Genomic DNA, 19,894 nt, shown 5'->3' with positions numbered 1-19,894 from the left:
GTGATGAAATATTTGCCTCGACTCCCAAAATTTTTAGAAGTTTCTTACATAGGTTTAGACTCCCAAAATTATATATATTTTTAATTAAACTTCTTAAAAAATGTTTCTAACCCCAAAATTTCATATCTGGCCCAAGGCTTGGCAGTTGGAAGATGAACTCATGCTACGTTTTCATTGCAGTTATGTACTTTATCTCTACGTGAGCTCACTTAGATTCCTTTCGAGAGTCCAAATCCCTAGAAGAAGCATATGAGTTTAAGATTCTGAATAATATTTTTTTGTGCCTTTGAATGCCATGTTGCATACAAATGATCATCAAGTTATGTGTTTCCAATTTTCTTCTGGTCAGAGATCTTTTGTTGATCAAACTGAGAAAATTATGACAAAAACCTTTAAACATGAAACTTCTTCTACAAGTATCTTACAAAAGGAAAAAATTAACATCACTCAACATCCCCTATATATTAAAAGAGAAGCATTACAACATATTTTTGTAGCCACATGTCATCACCACAATCATTCTTAGAATCCTTAGAAAAATATGTTGGTCCATATAAATATATAATAAACTTTTTATTAAACTAACCATAAATTAATCATAAATGTTTTTTATTGTTTCCTTAAATAAAAATCACGGAATTACCTAATGTGGCTAAAGTATATATGACAATTAATGATTTTAAATAATAAATATTTGATAAAAATCAGTCTATTCTCTATCATTTTCAATTCATTTAAAAATAAATCAAACAACCACATTAACTATATAATAAAATTTTAGATTTTTTTCGTATATGGTATTTTGATTTTAAAAAACGAATATAAATGACTAAAGTTGTTAAAAATCTCACATTAAAATTTTTGTGATCCATGGTTTAAAATTTATGTTATAACAAGATACAAATGATTACAGAATTACATAAGTAGTAAGTCTCATTTAATAAATACCATATATATGTATATTAATATTTTTTTACGAAATTTTGAATTTGCTTTGAATTTTTTTGATAAACATTTTGAACAATTATTGACAACTTAATATTTAGATTTTAAACTTTGCATTGGATGTTTTTAAAATTATAAATTACTAAAACTATTAAGCATCTCACAAATTTTTTATTGTTATCATTGATTTAAAATTTATGTTATAAAGAAATACAAAGATCAAAATAATATGAGTATAAATATTTTTTAACAGATGTCAATATAAAAATGTTAATATCATTTAAAATTAGTTTTATAACATATAAAATAAAAAAGTGTTTGTTTGGATTAATAAAATTTATTTAAGTATTTGTACCAATTTAATTATATACGTAATAGTTACTAAATTTTTAATGATTCAACATATATTTATTATTTTTTAATATGTAAAAAATATATAATACTTAAAAATAATTTATACATAATATTCATCCCGAGGCTCAGATTTTAACCTAGTTGTTATTATTCTTGATAATCCCACTCCACTCCACTCCACACCACACAGGACTGTCCAATTTCTGGAAGTTAAAAACTCAGATGGGCTCAGCATTCATCTACCTCGCCTGAGGAAACATTCCCGATTCACCAGCCGTCATCGCCGGCCCTGTAACACTAGTGGCCCCGGAACCTCCACCGTCTCTTGCTCTGCTTACACTCTCCTTCAGTTCAGCAACCACCTGACTCATGGTAGGTCTATTTTTAGAGCTACGAGATGCACACGCCATTGCTACTTCAATGATCTTCCATGCCGAACCAGCATCAAACCTCTCTCCTAGCTTTGGATCCACAATGCCGTTGATATTCCCTGTGGACATAAGCAACTCGACCCGGTCGGTTATGTGTACGTTCTCTGCTGTTGCTCTTGAACGTAAAATCACCGGTTGGCCCGTCACAACCTCCAAAAGAACCACCCCGAAGCTGTAAACATCACTCTTCTCACTTAACTGTTGCATCGATTGGTACCTTCATTTTGTAAAATAGAGTATCAGAAACCATAACAGATAATATCAAAACATAGCGGAAGAAGATATGTTTACTTTCAGTTACAAAAAAAAAAAAGATATGTTTACTTACTCAGGATCAAGATAACCAATAGTTCCAGCAACTGCGGTTGTACTCTGGTTAGTGCCGTCCAATGCAACGCTTCTAGATAACCCAAAGTCAGCAATCTTGGCCTGCAGCTTCTCGTTAATAAGTATATTAGCCGGCTTAACATCTCTTTGTACAATGGGAGGCTTGCAGCCACTGTGAAGATACTCAAGCCCTGAGTGTTCAGAAAAATATAAAACACAAGACTAAGTTCATTTCATTTTATTTTCACATTTCTTATTCTGGTATGAGTTTTTGAGATTATTTAAACCTTGTGCAGCATCTAATGATATTTGTAGCCTCTCCTCCCAGCTCAAGATATAAGATTTTTTCCCTTGATTAAGAAAGTAACCAAAAGGGTGAGATTTAGTTTCTTCTGCCTATAATATATAGCAAAAGACCAGTGACCAAAAAGTAGGTAGAAGAGACACTGACCTGACAAATAATCTCCTAAGGTTCCATTAGCCATAAATTCGTATATAAGCGCCATCTTCTCGGCTTCGTTGCAGTATCCAATAAGTGCGGTTAGGTTCTTGTGATGAACTCTCAGGAGAAGTTCAACCTGATGATAAACAAGTGGATGCATGCTCAGTAACTCACTCATATTATAATGACTGAATCTTTTAGTAGTATGCAAGAAACTGACCTCTGCTCTGAACTCTCTGTACCCTTGAGTAGATGATTCAGAAAGAATCTTGACAGCGACTTGGTCTTCATTTAGGACACCATGGTATACTTTTCCGAAACCTCCTTGTCCAAGTACTCTTTCAAAGTTGTTTGTAATTTTCACAACTTCTGAGAATTTGTAGTAACGTTTTGTTGTGTCCAATGGCCCAGTCCTAACACCATTAGAGCCGCCTGTAAAGATATCATGACAAGTTTGTTAAAAGGATTCCTAAAAATTTAAGAAAGATTAGTTTAAATTTCTTGATGTTTTTACCACTTCGATTTCTCTTCTTGTACATCAAAAACAAAGCTATTGCTATTACAAGACCAAGAACTCCCGCTACAGATGCTACCAATGGAATGATGTATACATTCTTCTTTGTCTTCTCACTCGTATTTTGACATGAAGCAGACACGCAGAGGTCCGGATTCCCGCCAACTCTAACGATTCAAATGAAGAGATATTATGAAAACGTGAACCCAATGCCAAAACATAAAACAGAATCGGTTAAACAGCTGCCGAGTATCTGCATTGTTTTTAAAAGCAAAATTTAATCATGAACCAACCTCAGCACAAGCAACTTATTGTTTGATCTTTCCAGTAGTTTCGCTGGAAGAGCACCCACTAACTTGTTTCCTTCCAAGTTTCTGCAGACATACATGTGAAACCAATATAAATTATCCAATTATTATAACCATTTATGTAATCTAGTCTTATAGCAGATGAGGGAAGGTAATTTGAAAACAAATGAATAAATGAGAAAGTAAAACCAACTTAGTTCATGAATTGGCTACGTGTATGAGAAAAGAAAGATCTTATTAATAGTGGGAATGTATATTTTTGAATACATTAAGTTACAAGAACACAAGATATATATATGTATATAAAGATCTTATTAATCGTGTTTTCCTGTTGAAACCTCGAAATCGAGTTTTCCCATTAAAATCGCAAAATTAAGTTTTCCCACCAAAAGAACAAAACCAAGTTTTTCCATGGAAACAGGAAAAATCGCATTTTTTTCCAAAACCACAAGAGCACAAGGTATATAAAGGGTATTCCAGTTCGAAAACCATAAAGCTAACATACTCGCGGATCTAGGCTTAATAAGGATGACCTAACTGAAAACTGCAGCACAATCCTTGGCTTACTACTAATTCAAGTCACCAGATCCAAGGCATATCAACATCTAGAATTCAAGTTAGCATGACTTACAACTCAGTCAAGTTATGTAGATTTCCAAGGAAATTAGGTACTTTTCCTGTTAAACTGTTGTTTGATAAGTCCCTGAAATGAGATTTTGTTGTATCAGGTAAAGATTCCAAAACTATGTATACAAAACTTTATGTAGATCGAATAGAAAACACAGACAGCTTCTGTAATGAGGTAAGGTTGGAGAAGGCTGGATCAATCTGGCCAGTCAAGCCACTGAAGGATAAGTTCCTGCAGATCGATCACACAATTCTTGTGGTGAGAACATAGAGAGAGGGAGAGGAAAAACATATATAAGGATATGTTGAAATGAATACACAGAAATGATTCTTGGAGGCTCATTAGTAACATTGCTGCAATTGATATCCTTCCAAGGATAGTTGACTGGCGCACATGGATCTCCAAGCCAGTTCTTCTTCACTCCATACTTGGACTTTATCATCATAATTGCTTGAACTAGAATTCAAAATAAACATGGATAAGTACAAAGTAAATAATGAAAACCGATAAGATTCTTTTTTTTTTTCAGAAAAGGAAACCATACCATCTTGTTGGTCAGTAGGTGACTGAAGAAACTCATTAACTCGGTATGTTTCAATGGCGTTAATCATGGGTGGAAGCGTAGATTTAGCAGTACGTCTAAGAAGAAACTCGAGTCTTGGACCGCTCACTGGGTTCTGAACGAAAAGCGTGTCCGTATACAAGTAGCGAGGGCTAAAGACGGTCATGTTGATTGACTTCTCGTTCAGAAGCACTGAGAACTCTCTGGTCTCGTTACTTGGAAGTTCCACAACTTCTGCAAAATGCATATACACGTAGTACTTCCAAGTAGGGTCCTCTGGTTCCCAATAAAGGATTATGTCTTGGTTTGAATCCTCAGGTGAAGTTGCAGTGTTCATGACGGAGCGAGCGGGTTTGAATCCATTGTCGTTATTTGAATCTATTGTGAGCGATGCGTTGAAGATTGTATACTTTGGAAACCTCAGAGGTATCCATATCCGGTCGAAAACATCATCTTTGTACCTGCAGTATAGATACTATAAACTATATGTGTTTTCCTGCATTATGTGCAATAATAATTTTTTTAAAATTTAAATTAAATTTAATTTTTTTTACTATTCTTTATATTTTTTTATTTTCAATTTTAATATAAATTTTGATTTAATTGAACATAAAATTAAGATAAATAAACAATTTTATTTATTTTAAATTATATTTTAAAAAGAGATATGTATATATTTAAAATTATAATCTTAGATAGATTTTTATCTATTTCTTTAGAACAAAATATATCAAATTAACTTGTATAAAATTAATTAAAAAACTTGATATAGAATTTATATAATTATCAAAAAGTACAATTAAACAGTATTTATAAAATTTGTAGATGTATTAAAGAAACTAATAATATTATGATTAACAATTTACTTTTTTCAAAAAAATGTCAAAACATTGAAAATCGTTTTAGTTATAAAATTGTATAACTATAAAAAATATAAATAAATAATATTTTAAATTTTATAAAATATGATTATATTTTATTATTATGTTATTTAATGTCATATTTGAATAGACTTACTTTTATCATGATGCATAATTTACTACCATATTCTAAAAAGTTTATCAAAAGTATAAATAAGCATTAAATGTAATTTTACATGTCACATTTATCCATAAACCATGTCATCAATTCTAGTATGTCATGTCATAGTTATTTAGTGAAAATGATTGTAGAAAGTATATGTGTCAAAATCACTTTACAAATAATGTATAGGGGATTAATACTCAGTTTTAAAAATATATAATTCGATAAGATTACATAAAGATATGGTACCATTAAATAAATAATTATTAATTAGTAGATATAAATTTATATAATTATAAAAAATATATTTTCTTGTTGATTTATTCTTCATAATAAGTTTATTTCTATTTTTAAAAATTATTTTAGTATTATTTTATCTAATTATATAAAAAACACGTGTACTCTGTGATGCATATTCAAGATAATAATGTAATAAAAGTAGATGAATTTCAAATCCATATGTTTTTAATCAATATATAATATTATTTAAAAAAGAACTAAAAGTATTTTACTATGTAATAAAAAATTTCTCTATAAATCAATAACTATATAAATTAATAAATTATCATATCTTTCACATTATTAATTATTATTTTTGGAACACTTTTACATTATTAATTAATTTATAGGTTTTTACTATATATACTATCAAAATTTAACAAGATAGAGAGAAAAACAGAACACATCACAAAGATGCATAAAAAGAGTGTTCATTTTCTCACCTGACAGGAGCATTACCGAGCCCCCCAAGATCCCATCTTTTAAACAGCATCAGTGAATCATAAGGAGTATCGTATGTACCACTCTTTAGGAGCCTGAGTTCTAATACAGACAAGAATGGTGTTCCTTTGTTTTTATCAACAAGACACACATGAACATGGTCTGAACGAAGAGTATGGATGATCTCTTTGGTAATTATCATTGTTGCATTATCTATTTTAACAGAATCCCAGAGATTGACCCCTAGATAAAGATCAAACTCGGGTGCTTTTCCTAGAGTATCGTAGTTACCGTACATGAACCGTGTTCTGATCAAATACTTGAAGCCTTTTCCCCGTGCAGGCTGAACATCGTAACAGTTTCTCTTGCCGTCAGGGAAGCTCCTAAGGTTTTGGAACTGCTTCTCAAGAGAACTTGTCTGAAACTGAGTATCTATGCTATGAATTGTTCCGGACTCGACGTATGCAGCATCTGAAATGTATTTAATGTCTGTGGTTTCATCGTTGTAACTTGAATCATCCGGTATACCACAGTCTATGCTGACAAAACCTGTAATATAAACACACACACAAAGAGATTTTAAAGCTTTGAAACTCAGCCACATTTTTTTTAATCTGCAAGACTTTGTGTACCTGACTGGTCTTGAGCACGAACAAGAAGAACAAGAACAGCAAAGATGCTTGCGAATGAAATCAATGGATACCCCATTTAGTGACAAAATGCTCTTGAACTTCAAAACCAGCCTCTTTCTGCAATACTTATACAAAATCTTGCTTTCATTATTGTATACTTTTATTGTAAAGATTATATTGTAAAGCCATGTTGGCTGATGGTGAAGCACTATCTCTAGAAATCAATTTCTATAAAATAACAAATTTTCCAAAGGGGCAAGTTTGGATATTCGAAGAGTTTCTATCTGCTAATAATCAGAAGGACGACTTCTCGTGGTCCTTTTTTCTGTCAGTTGACAAAATTTTCATGTGGGCTAATTGTTTAAAACCCTAATTAAAGATAGTTCTTACGATTAGTTGACAATGAAAGTTTCAAACTGAGTCTGTGGATAGCATAAGAAACTGCAAGTGACATTAAAAAAAAAACGAAGATAATATTATATCTTCCTTCCAGAGTTTAACATGGATCAGACGATTGGAGAAACAATAGCATTGACCTGATCGGTACCGTACACAAAAACGAGAGAGCGTGCTGGTTGACAACAGTACTATTTATATATAATTATCTTTAACGGGGTCTTCAAAGGCCGTCTCTTATTGTTTTTAGAATTAAAAAAAAAAAAAGAAAAATAGCAATTACCTCAAACTACGTCTCTTAATCAAGCAACAGAAGAGACCGTCTCTTCCAGTACTTTTCTATGGCGAAGAAGGAAGAAAGAAGAAGAAGCCATGGCAGGAGTAGGACTTTTCCGGTGTAATCTCTTCATCTCCTCTAATTGATTTCTCTCCAGGACAAGAAAGTTTTGGCCTTTTTTGTTTGGGAGATTTGATTTTTTTTTGTTTGTTTGTTTGTGTAGAGATGGAGAATTTGAGTTTGTATGGACATCCGAATGAGTCGTGTGAACTGAATCTACCGGCGGACGGTGCTGCTGCTACAGCTCCCCACCACCGCCATCTCCGTCTCCGACAAGACGATATCGCCAGATTCTCCAGAAAATCCAATTGGATCGTTCATGTTCATTATTTTGTGTGAAGCATTTGAGAAGTGTTAAAAGCAGTCTTTGAGTTACTTTTGTGCTTGTAATTGCAGGAGGGTCTTACTGTTGAACTTGGTGCTGAGGCCATGATGTTCGAGGCTTTGGAGAAAGTGCGTTAATATCACACTTTTCAACAAATGTTCGGTCTACATAAAAACAGCTAATGAAATTGCATTTCTTTAATTGTGAACAACATGCTTGGGATTAGGAAAGAAGATCTTCCTAAGTACGAGGAAAATTTGGAGCTAAGCATTGCCAGAGCATAGCTGGATGAGCTGAAGAGTGATGCTCTTGAAGCAATGGAGTCTCAGAAAAAAAAGTAAGTCTTTCTTTCTTGATGCTGCTTGTATGGAATCCTGCTTTTAGAGTTTGAAGGTCTCAAAGGTTGTATAGTTTGAGTCTTAGGTGGGGTTTATTTAACTGAAATATTTGTTCTTGCAGAAGATCTCTCTCCTTTGCCTGAAGCTGACACCGGTGGTGTTACTGTGATAGAAAGCTCGACTCCCATTGCCGAAACAGCTTCATCCAAGACGAACAGTGCGTTGCAACCAGAAGATGCTACAACTAGAGCTTGTTCAATTCAGTATGAAACATCTATTTCTCTTTTAGGAGGTAAGAATCTACACAGAGTTACTGTTTGGTTGTTTATTTTTGGTTTCCTAGAGCGTATGTTTGTTATGTACTTGTTTATATCTTCACTGCTTTAGCGTTGCAAATGGTCAAAGGCTAAAGAGTTTAGGTTTCATTGCTTGATAAGATACATAGATTCTCTGCTTTGTACTTCACTGAAAGTTTCATGCTATTGACTGATTTGTCCAATTGCATCCTCTGCCTGAAGCAGACAAAGACGGTGGCGTTATTGTTACAGAGAGTTCAACTCCCATTGCAGAGGCAGCTTCTTCCAAGACTAACAATGGATCTCAAACAGAACATATACAGAAACCAGATGATGAATCTACAAAGCCTGTTACTCTCAGGTTTTCAAGAGATTGTTTCTTGTACAAAGCCTGGTATGTTGTTGTTATCTACAATGCCACCAATCAAATGAGTTGACATTTTTTAAGAAACCCTAAATAAAAGACTTGCAATGAAGGGAGAAAAATCTCAAAGTTCTTAAACATGTCTCTTACCAAAATTAACTCCTAAAATACTATTAAAAATAAAATAAGAGACCTAGTAGAGTATATGGGATAAAGATGCTCTAAACAATGAATTGTTGTCCTCTGGCAAGAGAATAGTCAAATGTTGTGTAGCCTTTGGCTGAAAACGGTCATTTCGTTAGACGATAAAACTTGCAAGACAAGCAGCAATAAGGAAAATGAAAATTCACTTTTAGGCTAATCTCTCTTAAAGATTAAGTTGTTTTTTTGGAAGCTTCATTTGTTATTAATCATATGAAATCCTTAAATAGGTATAGAAAAAAATTAAAGATAACTCTTAAACTCATATATAAAAGGGAAATTTTAAAACTAATTATTAAATAGAAAATCACCATAACTATTAATGTAAAACATCCAAATCAAAATCTTGTTTTACACCAAAAAAAAAACAAATACCCAAGATCTTCCTATATAGCTAAAAATGTTATATAGCTAAAAATGTTATATATGTTCCTGCTTGACACCAAAAAACAAAAATCCAAGATCTTGCTCAGTTAGTCTAGTCGCAGATAGTTCACCAGGATCTTCACCCAACGCAGAAGCAACCACTATCCTTTTCGTCTCCTGAAGAGCCAAAATCCTATCCTCAACAGTATTATTGATAGCTATACGAGTCACAGTAACAGCCCGAGTCTGTCCAATTCTATGAGCTCTATCAATAGCTTGATCTTCTGTTGTCGGATTCCACCAAAGATCCAATATTATCACATGACTTGCCGACACCATATTCAGTCCTAGGTTTCCAGCTTTAAGCGACATCAGCATCACTTGCACACTTGGATCATTGTTGAACTCTTTCACAGCGTTGTCTCTCGCTACTAGAGACATTGTACCGTCTAGTCTTCTGAACGTTACACCGCTTTTATCAAAGCTATGCTCCACCAAATCAAGCATACCAGTCCACTGAGAGAACACCAAGGTCTTGACTTGCTTCCCAAGCGACTCTAGAGTCTTCATCACGGCATTGATTTTCGTCGACGTAAAGCCGCTTTGGTTCACACGTTCGAAGCTCGATGTTTTAACGAGCCATGGATGGTCACAAGCTTGGCGTAGTCTCAAAAGCATCACGAGAATATAAGCGTAGTTTGAGTAGACCGCTCCCGCAGCAGCATAGGCCTCGAACTCTGATTGCGAAGTTGCTTCAAGCGTTTTGTAGAAAGCAAACTCCTCTGGAGAAAAATCAACCTTAGTCAGATTAATAGTCTTTGGAGGGAGGTGAAGTATAGGTTGCCCGTCAAGTAATGTTTCTTTGGTACGGCGAAGCAATATAGCTCTTAGAACAGCTTGAAGCTTCTTGTAACCTTTCACACGGTTGTTTCTGATTGGAACCATGATTCTTTGGCTAAACGAACATAGTTCAGCGTATGGGTGATATCTGAGGAACTTGAAGTAGCTGAAAAGATCCATGACTTCGTTCTGTATCGGTGTTCCGGACAAACACCATCTTCTTTTGGCGTTGAGACTAGAACACGCTCTTGCAACTTGTGTTTTGTGGTTCTTTATTGTCTGAGCTTCATCTAAAACCACCCTCGACCACCTAACTCTCCCTAGTGCTCCAGAGAATCTTATTTGACTTTGAAGAACTTCGTTTGTAACAAGCGCGTAAGTCGTCACGACAACATCGTACTTTGCCAACTCAACAGGATCGTTGATTCTTCTAGAACCATGGTAGACCAAAACAGAGAGTTTATTTTGAGGAGAGACCTTGTCATCGAGCTCTTTAGCCCATTGTTTTACAACACTCGCTGGACAAACAACTAATGTACCACCAGATCTTCTACTTCTTTTCTTCACACGCCGTGATTGCGACTTCAACTTTTGTAATAAGATCAAAGCAATGATGGAGATTGTTTTACCGAGTCCTTGATCATCAGCTAATATCCCTCCCGAACAATTATTATAACTTCTTTCTTTCTGACGCATCCATTCCAATGCAATCTTCTGATGCCTCATGAGAGGAACCGAAAGAACGCCGTGAGGTAAGTCTTTTTCGGTTTTGGGTTGATTCAGATCTTGTAACGCAGCTTGATAGATACGTCTCTCATCATTAACGATGGTCGTCGTCACAGGTTGTTGACTATTAATGGGCTCTTCAACTTCGTCTTCTTCATCATCGCTACTTGAACTAATGTAGATTGGATAATTCATCGCCTCTCTTGATGATGTTTTAGGGGTTGCGTTTTGGACCAAAGCAAAAAAAATTATAGCTAACGTAAGATCTTAACTTTTGACTTTATATATTAACAAATAACACAGAAAATTCCCTTTTTTTTCTTGTGCAACTCACAGATAATTCCATTTTTTTTAACACCCTCACAGATAATTCCTAAACCCCATAAGTTAGGGAAAAGGAAAGGTTCCTTGACCCACAAGAAATCAACTACTTATTTATCTTTTAAGTATAAAAATTAAGAAAAGGAAATCACGTTCAGTGTCCAATAAGAAAATAGGAATTAATTAGTTAAATTTCCTTTTTTTAATTTTAACAATTGCTTTTTAATCAGGATAAAATTTTTAGCTATAAATATACGTAATGCAGATATGAGAACAAATCATACGACCTTTCAGAGTTTCTAAACTGAGTAAACGTTTCACAAAGTTTCGAGATTAGGGTTTTCGTTGGCAATATAAATTGAGTTTCTGTCATTGTGTTTCTATCTGAGTAAAGACATTAAACTGAGTTTGATTGTGCATAAGATGTCGGTCACAGCAGGAGTTAGAGATGTTGCACTTGCGACTAGGGCAAAACTACAAGGTGGGATTGGTCAGACTAGAGTGGGGAGATATTGGCCTGGAAAAGCTCCCGAGTGGGCCAAGGAAGATCATGATCATGATGATGATCATCATCTTGGGATACACAAGAAGAAGAAGGTTGATGTTTTGGATGATGAGTTGGATCAGAGGGACAAGGATGATGATCCAAGGCTGCGCCGTTTAGGTCAAGTTAGAGCTGATCATCGGCGAGTTAGAGAGGCGGCTGAGGTTGTGTCTACAGAAGAAGAAGAGACTATAGAGAAGGAGGAGGAAGAAGATGTAGAAGCCTTGGAAGAAAGAAGACGCAGAATTAGAGAAAAGAATCTTAAAAGAACTCGAGAGGAGGCTGATCTAATGCTTCCTCTGGAAGATGAAGATGAAGAAGAGGTACAAGAGGAGGAAGAGTCAGAGTACGAGACTGATTCAGAATACGAGATGTTCGGTTTCAAGATGATCAAGCCTGTCTTTGTACCGAAAGCTGAGAGGGATACAATAGAGGAACGTGAGAGGATGGAGGCTGAAGAAGAAGCTCTTGAGGAACTAGCAAAGAAGAAGCTTGAGATGAGGAAGATTGAGACCAAGGCAATAGTGGTTGAAGAAGTTAGAAAAGACGAAGAGAGACGCAAGAACGCGATACTGGAAGAAGATGCAAATCTTGGAGATGTTGAGACTGATGATGAGACCAATGAAGCTGAAGAGTACGAAGCTTGGAAGACAAGGGAGCTTGGTAAGATCAAGAGAGAGAAAGAAGCAAGGGGAGCTATATTGAGAGAGAAGGAAGAAGTAGACAAGTTGAGGAACATGACAGAAGAGGAGAGGAAAGAATGGGAGAGGGATAACAATCCCAAGCCATCTTCATCAGAGAAACCGAAAAAGAAGTGGAAGTTTATGCAAAGATACTACCACAAGGGTGCCTACTTCCAAGAGCAAGGATCTGATGAAACTGATGTTATATTTCAACGTGATTACTCTGCTCCAACAGGAGTAGATAAGCTGGACAAGTCGGTTCTGCGAGAAGTCATGCAGGTGAAGAAATTTGGTCGGAGTGGAGGAACTAAGTGGACTCACCTTGTTAAAGAGGATACAACATATGGTGGCAAAAACAAAAAAGATGAAACAAAGGATTGGAATGACCCTTGGGTCTCTAATGTTTTTCTACGACAAAAGTACAATAAGAGAATGGCGGCCATGGATGCTCCTATTGCAAGACCGAAGGGTAGCAAGAGGATGAAAGCTTGGTGAGACCTAAGTGGTATGTTGCAAGTAAAACAATACATCTTCCTTAGAATTTTACTTCTTGTTGCGTTTTGTAAACTACGAATGCTCTACAGTCTCTGCTATCAGTTTATAGTTTCATCCTAATACTTACTTTTTTTTTTTGTTTCTTTAATTCAGATAACAAATTCAAAAGAGGGCAATACATGTCTTAAACCATCAAAAAGGTTTCAAGTTCTGAACTATCATTTGAAAAACTGTTCAAACTTGTACCAAAGATAAATCTGATGTTGTAGGATCTTCTTGAAAAACATCAAAGCGGTTCTCTCAAGAAAGAGAACAACAGCTTTGAATTGAGTGATTTAAGTAAGACAGGTAAATAACTGAGTTTAGCATTAGCATTAGAAACATGTAACTAGTTTTAAGGTTTGACATTTCTCCTAAGATATAACAAGTTAATCGATCTAACATCTATCTATCTTTCAGAGTATGGCAGATAGGGACCATTCGTTGTAGTAAAACAGAGATGGACACTGGCCTTGATTTTGGCCAACATGATCTTGAACCTATCAAACTCATTGAGGACAGCTCTTCTCTTCTGCACTATTAGCTCCCGACCCCATGAACTCTTCTCCCACCTGTTCTTCACATATGCAAAAGTTTCAACAGGTCAAGATGACACAATGTCAAGTCACCAGCTTTGTGCATAGCCTCAATGAGATTCTTCTTGATATCGATAAAGGATGAACACAAGTGAAAACAAACACGTAGATTCCTCAGACATATGGTGAATGGGTGCAACAAATTTGATTCAAATACACAGTTCATAGGTGGCAAGTGAAACTTAATAGTGATTAACTGTAACAAATTTGATTCAAATATACACGTGATATTACATTTAAAGCCATTCCAAAGAGGAAGAAGAAAATAAACAAAACAAAACAAAACAAACAAAAAATTGCAGAGATATAAAAGAATCATGGAAACTGCTCTAAGAGTACATTCATATATTCATTTAGAATTCAATGCAAAATTACATCAGCTGGAGGAAGTTGATGAAGAGAAGGCATGTGAAGTAACGTTTGATTGATCTAGGTGGTTTCTGTCGAGATCAAACAACGGCTTTAACCTTCTTTCAACCTCTCTGCATTGTAAATCGATCTCGTGTACAACCATGGAGCAAGCAGAGCTACAAGAGTCATCGTCTCTGAATGCTAATGTCCATCTCCCGTCTACTAGACCTTTTGACTTGAGCTTCTCATAGACTCCTCGCTTTGTTGGATCTAAGAAAGGTAACGTCGATGGTCGGATTCTCAAGTGTAGCCATTTTGGGTGCTTTTCATCTATTCGAGGCTGAAAAAAAAAAACAGAAGATAGCTCATTAATCCTCTCTATATGTCCTTGTGTGTGGATTTGTTATAAAGCAGTTCCGTTAAAGAGGAGAGTACGTACATTGCAGCCGGCTAAAGGTGCGGTAACACGAACGGTTCCATGATCTGGCTTCAAAAGTGATTCTTCAGCAAGGACAATCCACCCAGACACACCAGATGATGATGATAATGCTAGAAACGAGAAATTGCGCTCCTTGCCTCTTTCAAACGCAATCCTACAGGGTACAGCATCAACTGCACCGTAGATTTTTTCAAAGATTAGACTAATTATAGATATACAAATCAATCAAACTGAGACATGAGCAAGCATAAGAGCATCGAAGCAAGCATAAGAGCATCGCGTACTAACCTAGCTTCACTTCGGTGCCAGGTTTGGGGACCGTAAGGTCCAAACCAGCAGTTGTGGCACGAGACGTTTCAGATCTGTCGGCAGGAGGATGGATAGGAGGCTGCTCTGGCAAGGGCCTACCAAGCGAGAAGATCTTGAGTTGATGAAGAAGCACAAAAACCTTAAGGAGTAAAGGGCTCGATTATCAGATGTTTGTACCATATTCATTAAAGACAAGCGCTGATAAGAACTTTCCATATAAACATAAAGGGAACGCAATGGACGAACCTTTATCACCTCGCACAATTTTTCACCTGCTGTGAATGATGATTCGCTAACAGTGTTTTCTGTAGAAACAATCAGTTGTTACTGGTATGCAAACACATGATATCATTCAACATTTATTATCAGCTAGCCAGCAATATGTAAGACAAAGACTCTTACCATTACAAGCGGATCTATCCAGCTGGAGAATAACAGATTTAGGCTCTTTTTGAGGGGATGGAGCTTCGATCACTGTCGGACAGAAGATTACAAGGTATTGAATACACTCTTTACTATCAAAATCTAAACCTATACAATTATTTATTTGCCCAAAAAAAAAAAACATATACAATTATTTTTACTTGCCTTTTTTGCATTTTTTCCATTCATCAAGCAGTACCCTGATGAGTAGATCAGGCCATGTACCTTTGATCTCCTGGGTTAGTGCATTTTTGCATTTCTCATATGAATCCTGATGATATCAGCAGAGGAATTGGCAAGTAGTGAGGAGAGAGGGAGAAAGACAGAAACAGAATCAAACAGAATAAAGAAACATACATTCAGTATCTTGAGATGTTTACGATTAAATTCTGCCTCGCTATAAGGAAGCAATTGGCGTAAAAGCCATCCTCCATCCCATAATGTTTCTGCAGATATGTTTTCACGGCAGAGAAGACTCACCAATGCATCCACCACCTACACCACATTTTTTTTTCTTAATCATATTCAAGATAATAACTTTTGCACTGTGACGAAAAAGAAACCTAAGCTCTAGCAGATGAAATTTCAGAAACAACTACAAACAATTCATAATATTACCTGATGTCTATGTACACGGGGGCACATTGCAGCCCCATGCAATGAACAGCAAACTCCAAACTGCTCCTGTTAAAGTTACTTGAATAAGTCAATGACCGTATAACACAAGACCAAAGAGATGGAAGGGAAGAAATTTTAAGAGATGCAGAGACGTACCTCCAGCTTCCGTAGACACCAATCAAGTTCGCTACTTAAGCCATCTCTCATAGATCCATTTTGCGGTGAAAACAGTTGTTCTTCACCAGAGTCCTCCCCAACCAAAGATTGCTGTCAGAGGTAACACTACCAAATTAAGTTTTCCATAAGATAAAGATGGGCTACCCAATAAGTACAGGATTTTTTTTGATCCAAGCGAAAAAAAAAGTATTAGTAACAGGCTCCATGCAGATACAATTTGCCTTGACAGAAACTCACCAGTAGAAGTTTTTTGTGCTGCTTACGCTGAGGAAGAATGCCGAAAGCATCTAGCACTGACTCTTCAAGTTCTATCGAAAGAGAATGTAGTAACATCAAAACCAGAACAAGGCAAGACTGAAGAATCTGCACCAACAACACCACTGCAAATACCTTTTGTCTGCAACAAAGTGGCTAGCACAAACAAGGAACCCTGAGCTTGCACATCATCCCCCTCAGAAATATATTGAAGTAAAGTCTCCCTAGTAACAAAAAAGTACACCAGCTTAAGAGATAAAGAGAAAAATATTAAGACATCATCATACATACACAGCTTAAGGAATGTAAAAAAAGCAACTATAATTCATGCAGGTTTTATTAGCTACCTAAATGTAATATGCGAATTGTTGAAGGTACTTTTTGTAGTATTTTCATTGCAATCTCCATCCTCATTCAAGACTTCAGTGCTTGAACACTGTTGATCTGCTTCCTCAACAACACCATTGTCTGGATGCCCATTCCCAAATCTAGGGTGTTCAGGAGCCAGGCTACTATTAGGTTTTACTAGCGAACTTGAAATGAAAGCCTTAACAGGGCAGAAAAGACTAGCAGCGGTTATATTTGCCAAATCTTTTATTTTAACTATCCGAAGGATGCAGCAAAGCAAATAGAGAGAAGTGACAGGATCGACTGATATATCCTGAAATAACAACAACACCCAATATTTTACTGAAATAAGAAATGGTACTTTCGCAGATACTCAAAACTAACATAATCCGGATGAAAAGGTAATAGTTTGTACATTTACAGCCTCAGAGCATAGAGAGGGGAGAAGAAGTGGGAGAGTTAGATGCTGCAGAATGTGATCTGTTACAAGCCTCTCGATGTCAGGTATGCCAGCAGAGATAACATCACTAAAGTAGTACAAGGTGTCCTCAATCCCATCAACGGCAGAAAACAGTTTTCCACCCGATTCTGGGGATGGACTCCTTTACCAAAGATAAAACAGGGGTTGTAAGAAGAAATGATAAATTGTACAAGCTATTTAAAATGCACTGAACCTTACTTTAGCGTGTTCAACACCATTGCGCTTAGATCCATGCATTGCTTTTGAAAAAACGAAACTAATTTCGAAAAGTACTCGGTGTGTGGTTGACTAACTACATAATCATTCACAGATTCATCGCCAACTGCAAAAACAAACTAAAGGCATCAGAAAAAGATGCTAAAAACTCTCGGTATTTTTAACATACAAGTAACAAAAGAAGTATAATAAATGACATTTACCGTGATATACATTAAGAGTCAGGGCACGAACTGCAGTGCGTATCATGTTCTCTTCATGAAACGCAAATTGAATGCCTTGGACATAAAGGGGAAAAGAAACTACAACATCCTAGACGCAAAAACGCAGAATTAAAGAAAATACACATAAAGGACATACAACAAGAGTAAAAAAAAAAGAAGAAAAATGCAACTTAAAGAATACTCACGTTCTCAGTCTTGAGAAGCAACGATATTGTATGCCTGTTGAGTTTCCCACTAACAGCTCTACAATAAAGAAAGAGTTATCAGAAACAGGTCGAGATAACAATCATCAGAAGAATGTACCTTAGGAAGGAAATGTAGTAAGATAGAAGCTCTTCATGTTGGAAGTCAAATGTATACGTTATCAAATAGTTTACATATTCGTTACTGAACAAGTAGTCTGCAATGAGTTTCCAAAACAAAAAAAAAAAAGATCATAAATAGAGTATCTATATATATAGTCATGATGAGATAATGAACAAAGAGAAAATGATGGAGCTCACAGATGGCTTGGTCACTAGTGAGGTTTTGGATCATAATACTCATGGTTTGCAACAGCTGGACAGAAACTGCAACTGTTTTGCTAACCCTCAGTATACGTACAAACTCTCCCATGACTTGCTTCTCCATAAAAAATCTGCAACAAAAGGGCTATAATCTAATAAGCAATCTGCCAAAAGGAAATCAAGGGTGTTTTGTTAGACAAGACTGACTCAAAGAAAGAGGGGTCATGCTGATCGCCATAAGTTAATATCTCCGCGATTGATCTCAGTGCCTCCACAACCAAGTCCTTCCATAATGTAAACAAAAAAAAAGATTCAAAAAACTAAAGAAAAAGAAAATGAAAGAGCTTATTGCCACGCCACTGACCTTATTGGTCTCGTTCACTATCTGAATTTTCGTCAACTGCTCAGTCAGATGCCTACACAATAATGAAACACACTTATGCCCAAACAGAGATTCAAAACTAACTAAATACATGTTAACTGCCAATTCTACTCCCAGAGAGATTAGAAAGAAACAATTTTTAGACTCAATTGGAACTAAAGGAAAGAGAGGATGCATGGATCACCTGAGTTCGAGCAAGGAGAATCGATCTCTGGGTCTTAAGAAAGAGAACCACATGATTGTTCTATGGATCAATCCCCTCTTCTTCTTCTTTCTATGGATCAATCCTTCACTCCCGAAAAAAACCCTAATTTCATGATTGCTTCTCGATTAGAGTTTCTGATGATGATGATATCCGATTCCACTCCCCCGGGTCGGATCGTTTCACCGACTGCCAACGCATACAAAATGTTTAAAACTATTTCATGCGAATTTCACGAACGCTTTGAGATGTGCCGGTAAAATTGTTGACGGAGTTGCCGAATTGAAGCAAGCACCGAAGTTGGGTCAAATGCTGAAACTCGGATCCGGGTCGGGTTCAGTCTCGAATACAAAGAAAGAATCTTTTGTTGAAGATCCGGTTTTCGCATTTACTTCGGGGGAAATCATTTTTCCTTTTTGCGACAGATGGAAGTAGGCCTGGACATTTTAACCTGCACCCCGAAGATCCGAACCGGAACCGACCCAAAAATACCCGATCCAGACCCGAACCAAAAATTTACAAGTACCTCTTGGGTTTAAAATATTTTTACCCGAATGGACCCGGAACCGAAAGGAACTGACTCGGATAGACCCGGACCCAAAAAGAACCGATTTGTACCCGACTTAAAAACATATATATCTAAAACTATAATGTTTTTGTGTTCTATTTTGTATATATTATCTTATGATTTAGTTGAAATATCTTTTGTTAACAACATTTGTTATTATTTTGTAATATTGTTTAAGTAATATGAAGTTTTAAAATGTAAAATTTAGAGTTTAAAAATGTTTTATTTTAATTATTAATAGTTTCATTTAGGTTATTTTGTAAAATTTTAGATATATATGACAAATATCAACTAAATTTGATGGAATTGGGTATGTCATGTCTTTTTCAGATCCTAAATACCCGAACCCAACTCGGATCCGATATGGACCCGGAAAATTATGGGTATTTTAATTATAAACCCGAATCGACCCAGACCCGAGAAGAACCGATCCGAACAAAAATTTCTAAGTACCTATTGAGTTTAAATATTTAGGATCCGAAAGACCCGGATCCGAAAGGAACCGGTCCAAACCCGACCTGAAGATCCGAACGCCCATGCCTAGATGGAAGCAATGATAGAGCTTTAGACCGCCACGTCACACAGCTTCCTTCGTATTCAAAGATTGACTTTTTGTGCATTTTTTTTGGTGTGCACATATTC

General features: G+C 36.0%; 5 protein-coding genes across 11 annotated transcripts; 2 read left to right on the top strand and 3 right to left on the bottom strand.

The window, feature by feature from the left end:
- Window positions 1-1,218: 1,218 nt before the first annotated feature.
- Window positions 1,219-7,376, bottom strand: LOC103829493 (putative leucine-rich repeat receptor-like protein kinase At2g19210). The gene is made up of 13 exons (XM_009105154.3): window positions 6,887-7,376; window positions 6,257-6,803; window positions 4,494-4,972; window positions 4,267-4,405; window positions 4,109-4,180; window positions 3,953-4,024; window positions 3,307-3,387; window positions 3,014-3,180; window positions 2,720-2,931; window positions 2,509-2,635; window positions 2,345-2,407; window positions 2,059-2,248; window positions 1,219-1,947 (listed from the first exon to the last, which is right to left on the bottom strand). The coding sequence occupies exons 1-13, from the start codon at window positions 6,960-6,962 to the stop codon at window positions 1,539-1,541; spliced, it is 2,634 nt and encodes an 877-aa protein (XP_009103402.1). The 5' UTR covers window positions 6,963-7,376; the 3' UTR covers window positions 1,219-1,538.
- Window positions 7,377-7,421: 45 nt separating this feature from the next.
- On the top strand, window positions 7,422-9,080 carry LOC103829490. Its single transcript, XM_009105150.3, has 4 exons — window positions 7,422-7,679; window positions 7,783-8,281; window positions 8,404-8,574; window positions 8,801-9,080. The coding sequence occupies exons 2-4, from the start codon at window positions 8,248-8,250 to the stop codon at window positions 9,013-9,015; spliced, it is 420 nt and encodes a 139-aa protein (XP_009103398.1). The 5' UTR covers window positions 7,422-7,679; window positions 7,783-8,247; the 3' UTR covers window positions 9,016-9,080.
- LOC103829491 (helicase-like transcription factor CHR28) lies at window positions 8,799-11,323 on the bottom strand. Its single transcript, XM_009105152.3, has one exon. It carries the CDS (start codon window positions 11,268-11,270, stop codon window positions 9,564-9,566), a length of 1,707 nt encoding a protein of 568 aa, XP_009103400.1. The 5' UTR covers window positions 11,271-11,323; the 3' UTR covers window positions 8,799-9,563.
- Window positions 11,324-11,761: 438 nt separating this feature from the next.
- On the top strand, window positions 11,762-14,142 carry LOC103829492 (microfibrillar-associated protein 1A). 5 transcript variants are annotated; one of them, XR_004449631.1, is made up of 3 exons: window positions 11,762-13,128; window positions 13,272-13,318; window positions 13,388-14,142. XR_004449631.1 is itself a non-coding variant. In XM_033276190.1 (2 exons), the coding sequence occupies exon 1, from the start codon at window positions 11,820-11,822 to the stop codon at window positions 13,116-13,118; it is 1,299 nt and encodes a 432-aa protein (XP_033132081.1). In that variant the 5' UTR covers window positions 11,762-11,819; the 3' UTR covers window positions 13,119-13,128; window positions 13,272-14,142. The 5 variants fall into 5 exon arrangements, 1 of the variants encoding a protein (XP_033132081.1); XR_004449632.1 differs by having other exon boundaries at window positions 11,762-13,318; window positions 13,388-13,466; window positions 13,578-14,142; XR_004449630.1 differs by having other exon boundaries at window positions 11,762-13,318.
- On the bottom strand, window positions 13,921-19,223 carry LOC103829489 (protein TRANSPARENT TESTA 9). 3 transcript variants are annotated; one of them, XM_009105146.3, is made up of 21 exons: window positions 18,667-19,223; window positions 18,465-18,516; window positions 18,308-18,384; window positions 18,098-18,231; window positions 17,898-17,994; window positions 17,780-17,837; window positions 17,574-17,682; window positions 17,353-17,476; window positions 17,089-17,275; window positions 16,673-16,986; window positions 16,461-16,549; window positions 16,308-16,378; window positions 16,050-16,160; window positions 15,894-15,959; window positions 15,633-15,770; window positions 15,441-15,546; window positions 15,255-15,326; window positions 15,099-15,157; window positions 14,832-14,991; window positions 14,544-14,716; window positions 13,921-14,444 (listed from the first exon to the last, which is right to left on the bottom strand). In XM_009105146.3, exons 1-21 carry the CDS (start codon window positions 18,717-18,719, stop codon window positions 14,130-14,132), a joined length of 2,565 nt encoding a protein of 854 aa, XP_009103394.1. In that variant the 5' UTR covers window positions 18,720-19,223; the 3' UTR covers window positions 13,921-14,129. The 3 variants fall into 3 exon arrangements, with proteins under 3 accessions (XP_009103394.1, XP_009103396.1, XP_009103397.1); XM_009105148.3 differs by lacking the exon at window positions 18,667-19,223 and having other exon boundaries at window positions 18,098-18,245; XM_009105149.3 differs by lacking the exons at window positions 18,308-18,384; window positions 18,667-19,223 and having other exon boundaries at window positions 18,465-18,483.
- Window positions 19,224-19,894: the final 671 nt, after the last annotated feature.

This window comes from Brassica rapa, chromosome A07 (genome assembly GCF_000309985.2).
Source record: "Brassica rapa cultivar Chiifu-401-42 chromosome A07, CAAS_Brap_v3.01, whole genome shotgun sequence".
In the NCBI taxonomy this organism is placed as follows: Eukaryota; Viridiplantae; Streptophyta; class Magnoliopsida; order Brassicales; family Brassicaceae; genus Brassica; species Brassica rapa.
Note: the sequence above shows the minus strand (reverse complement) of the source record. Positions and strands in the feature narration are given on the sequence as shown.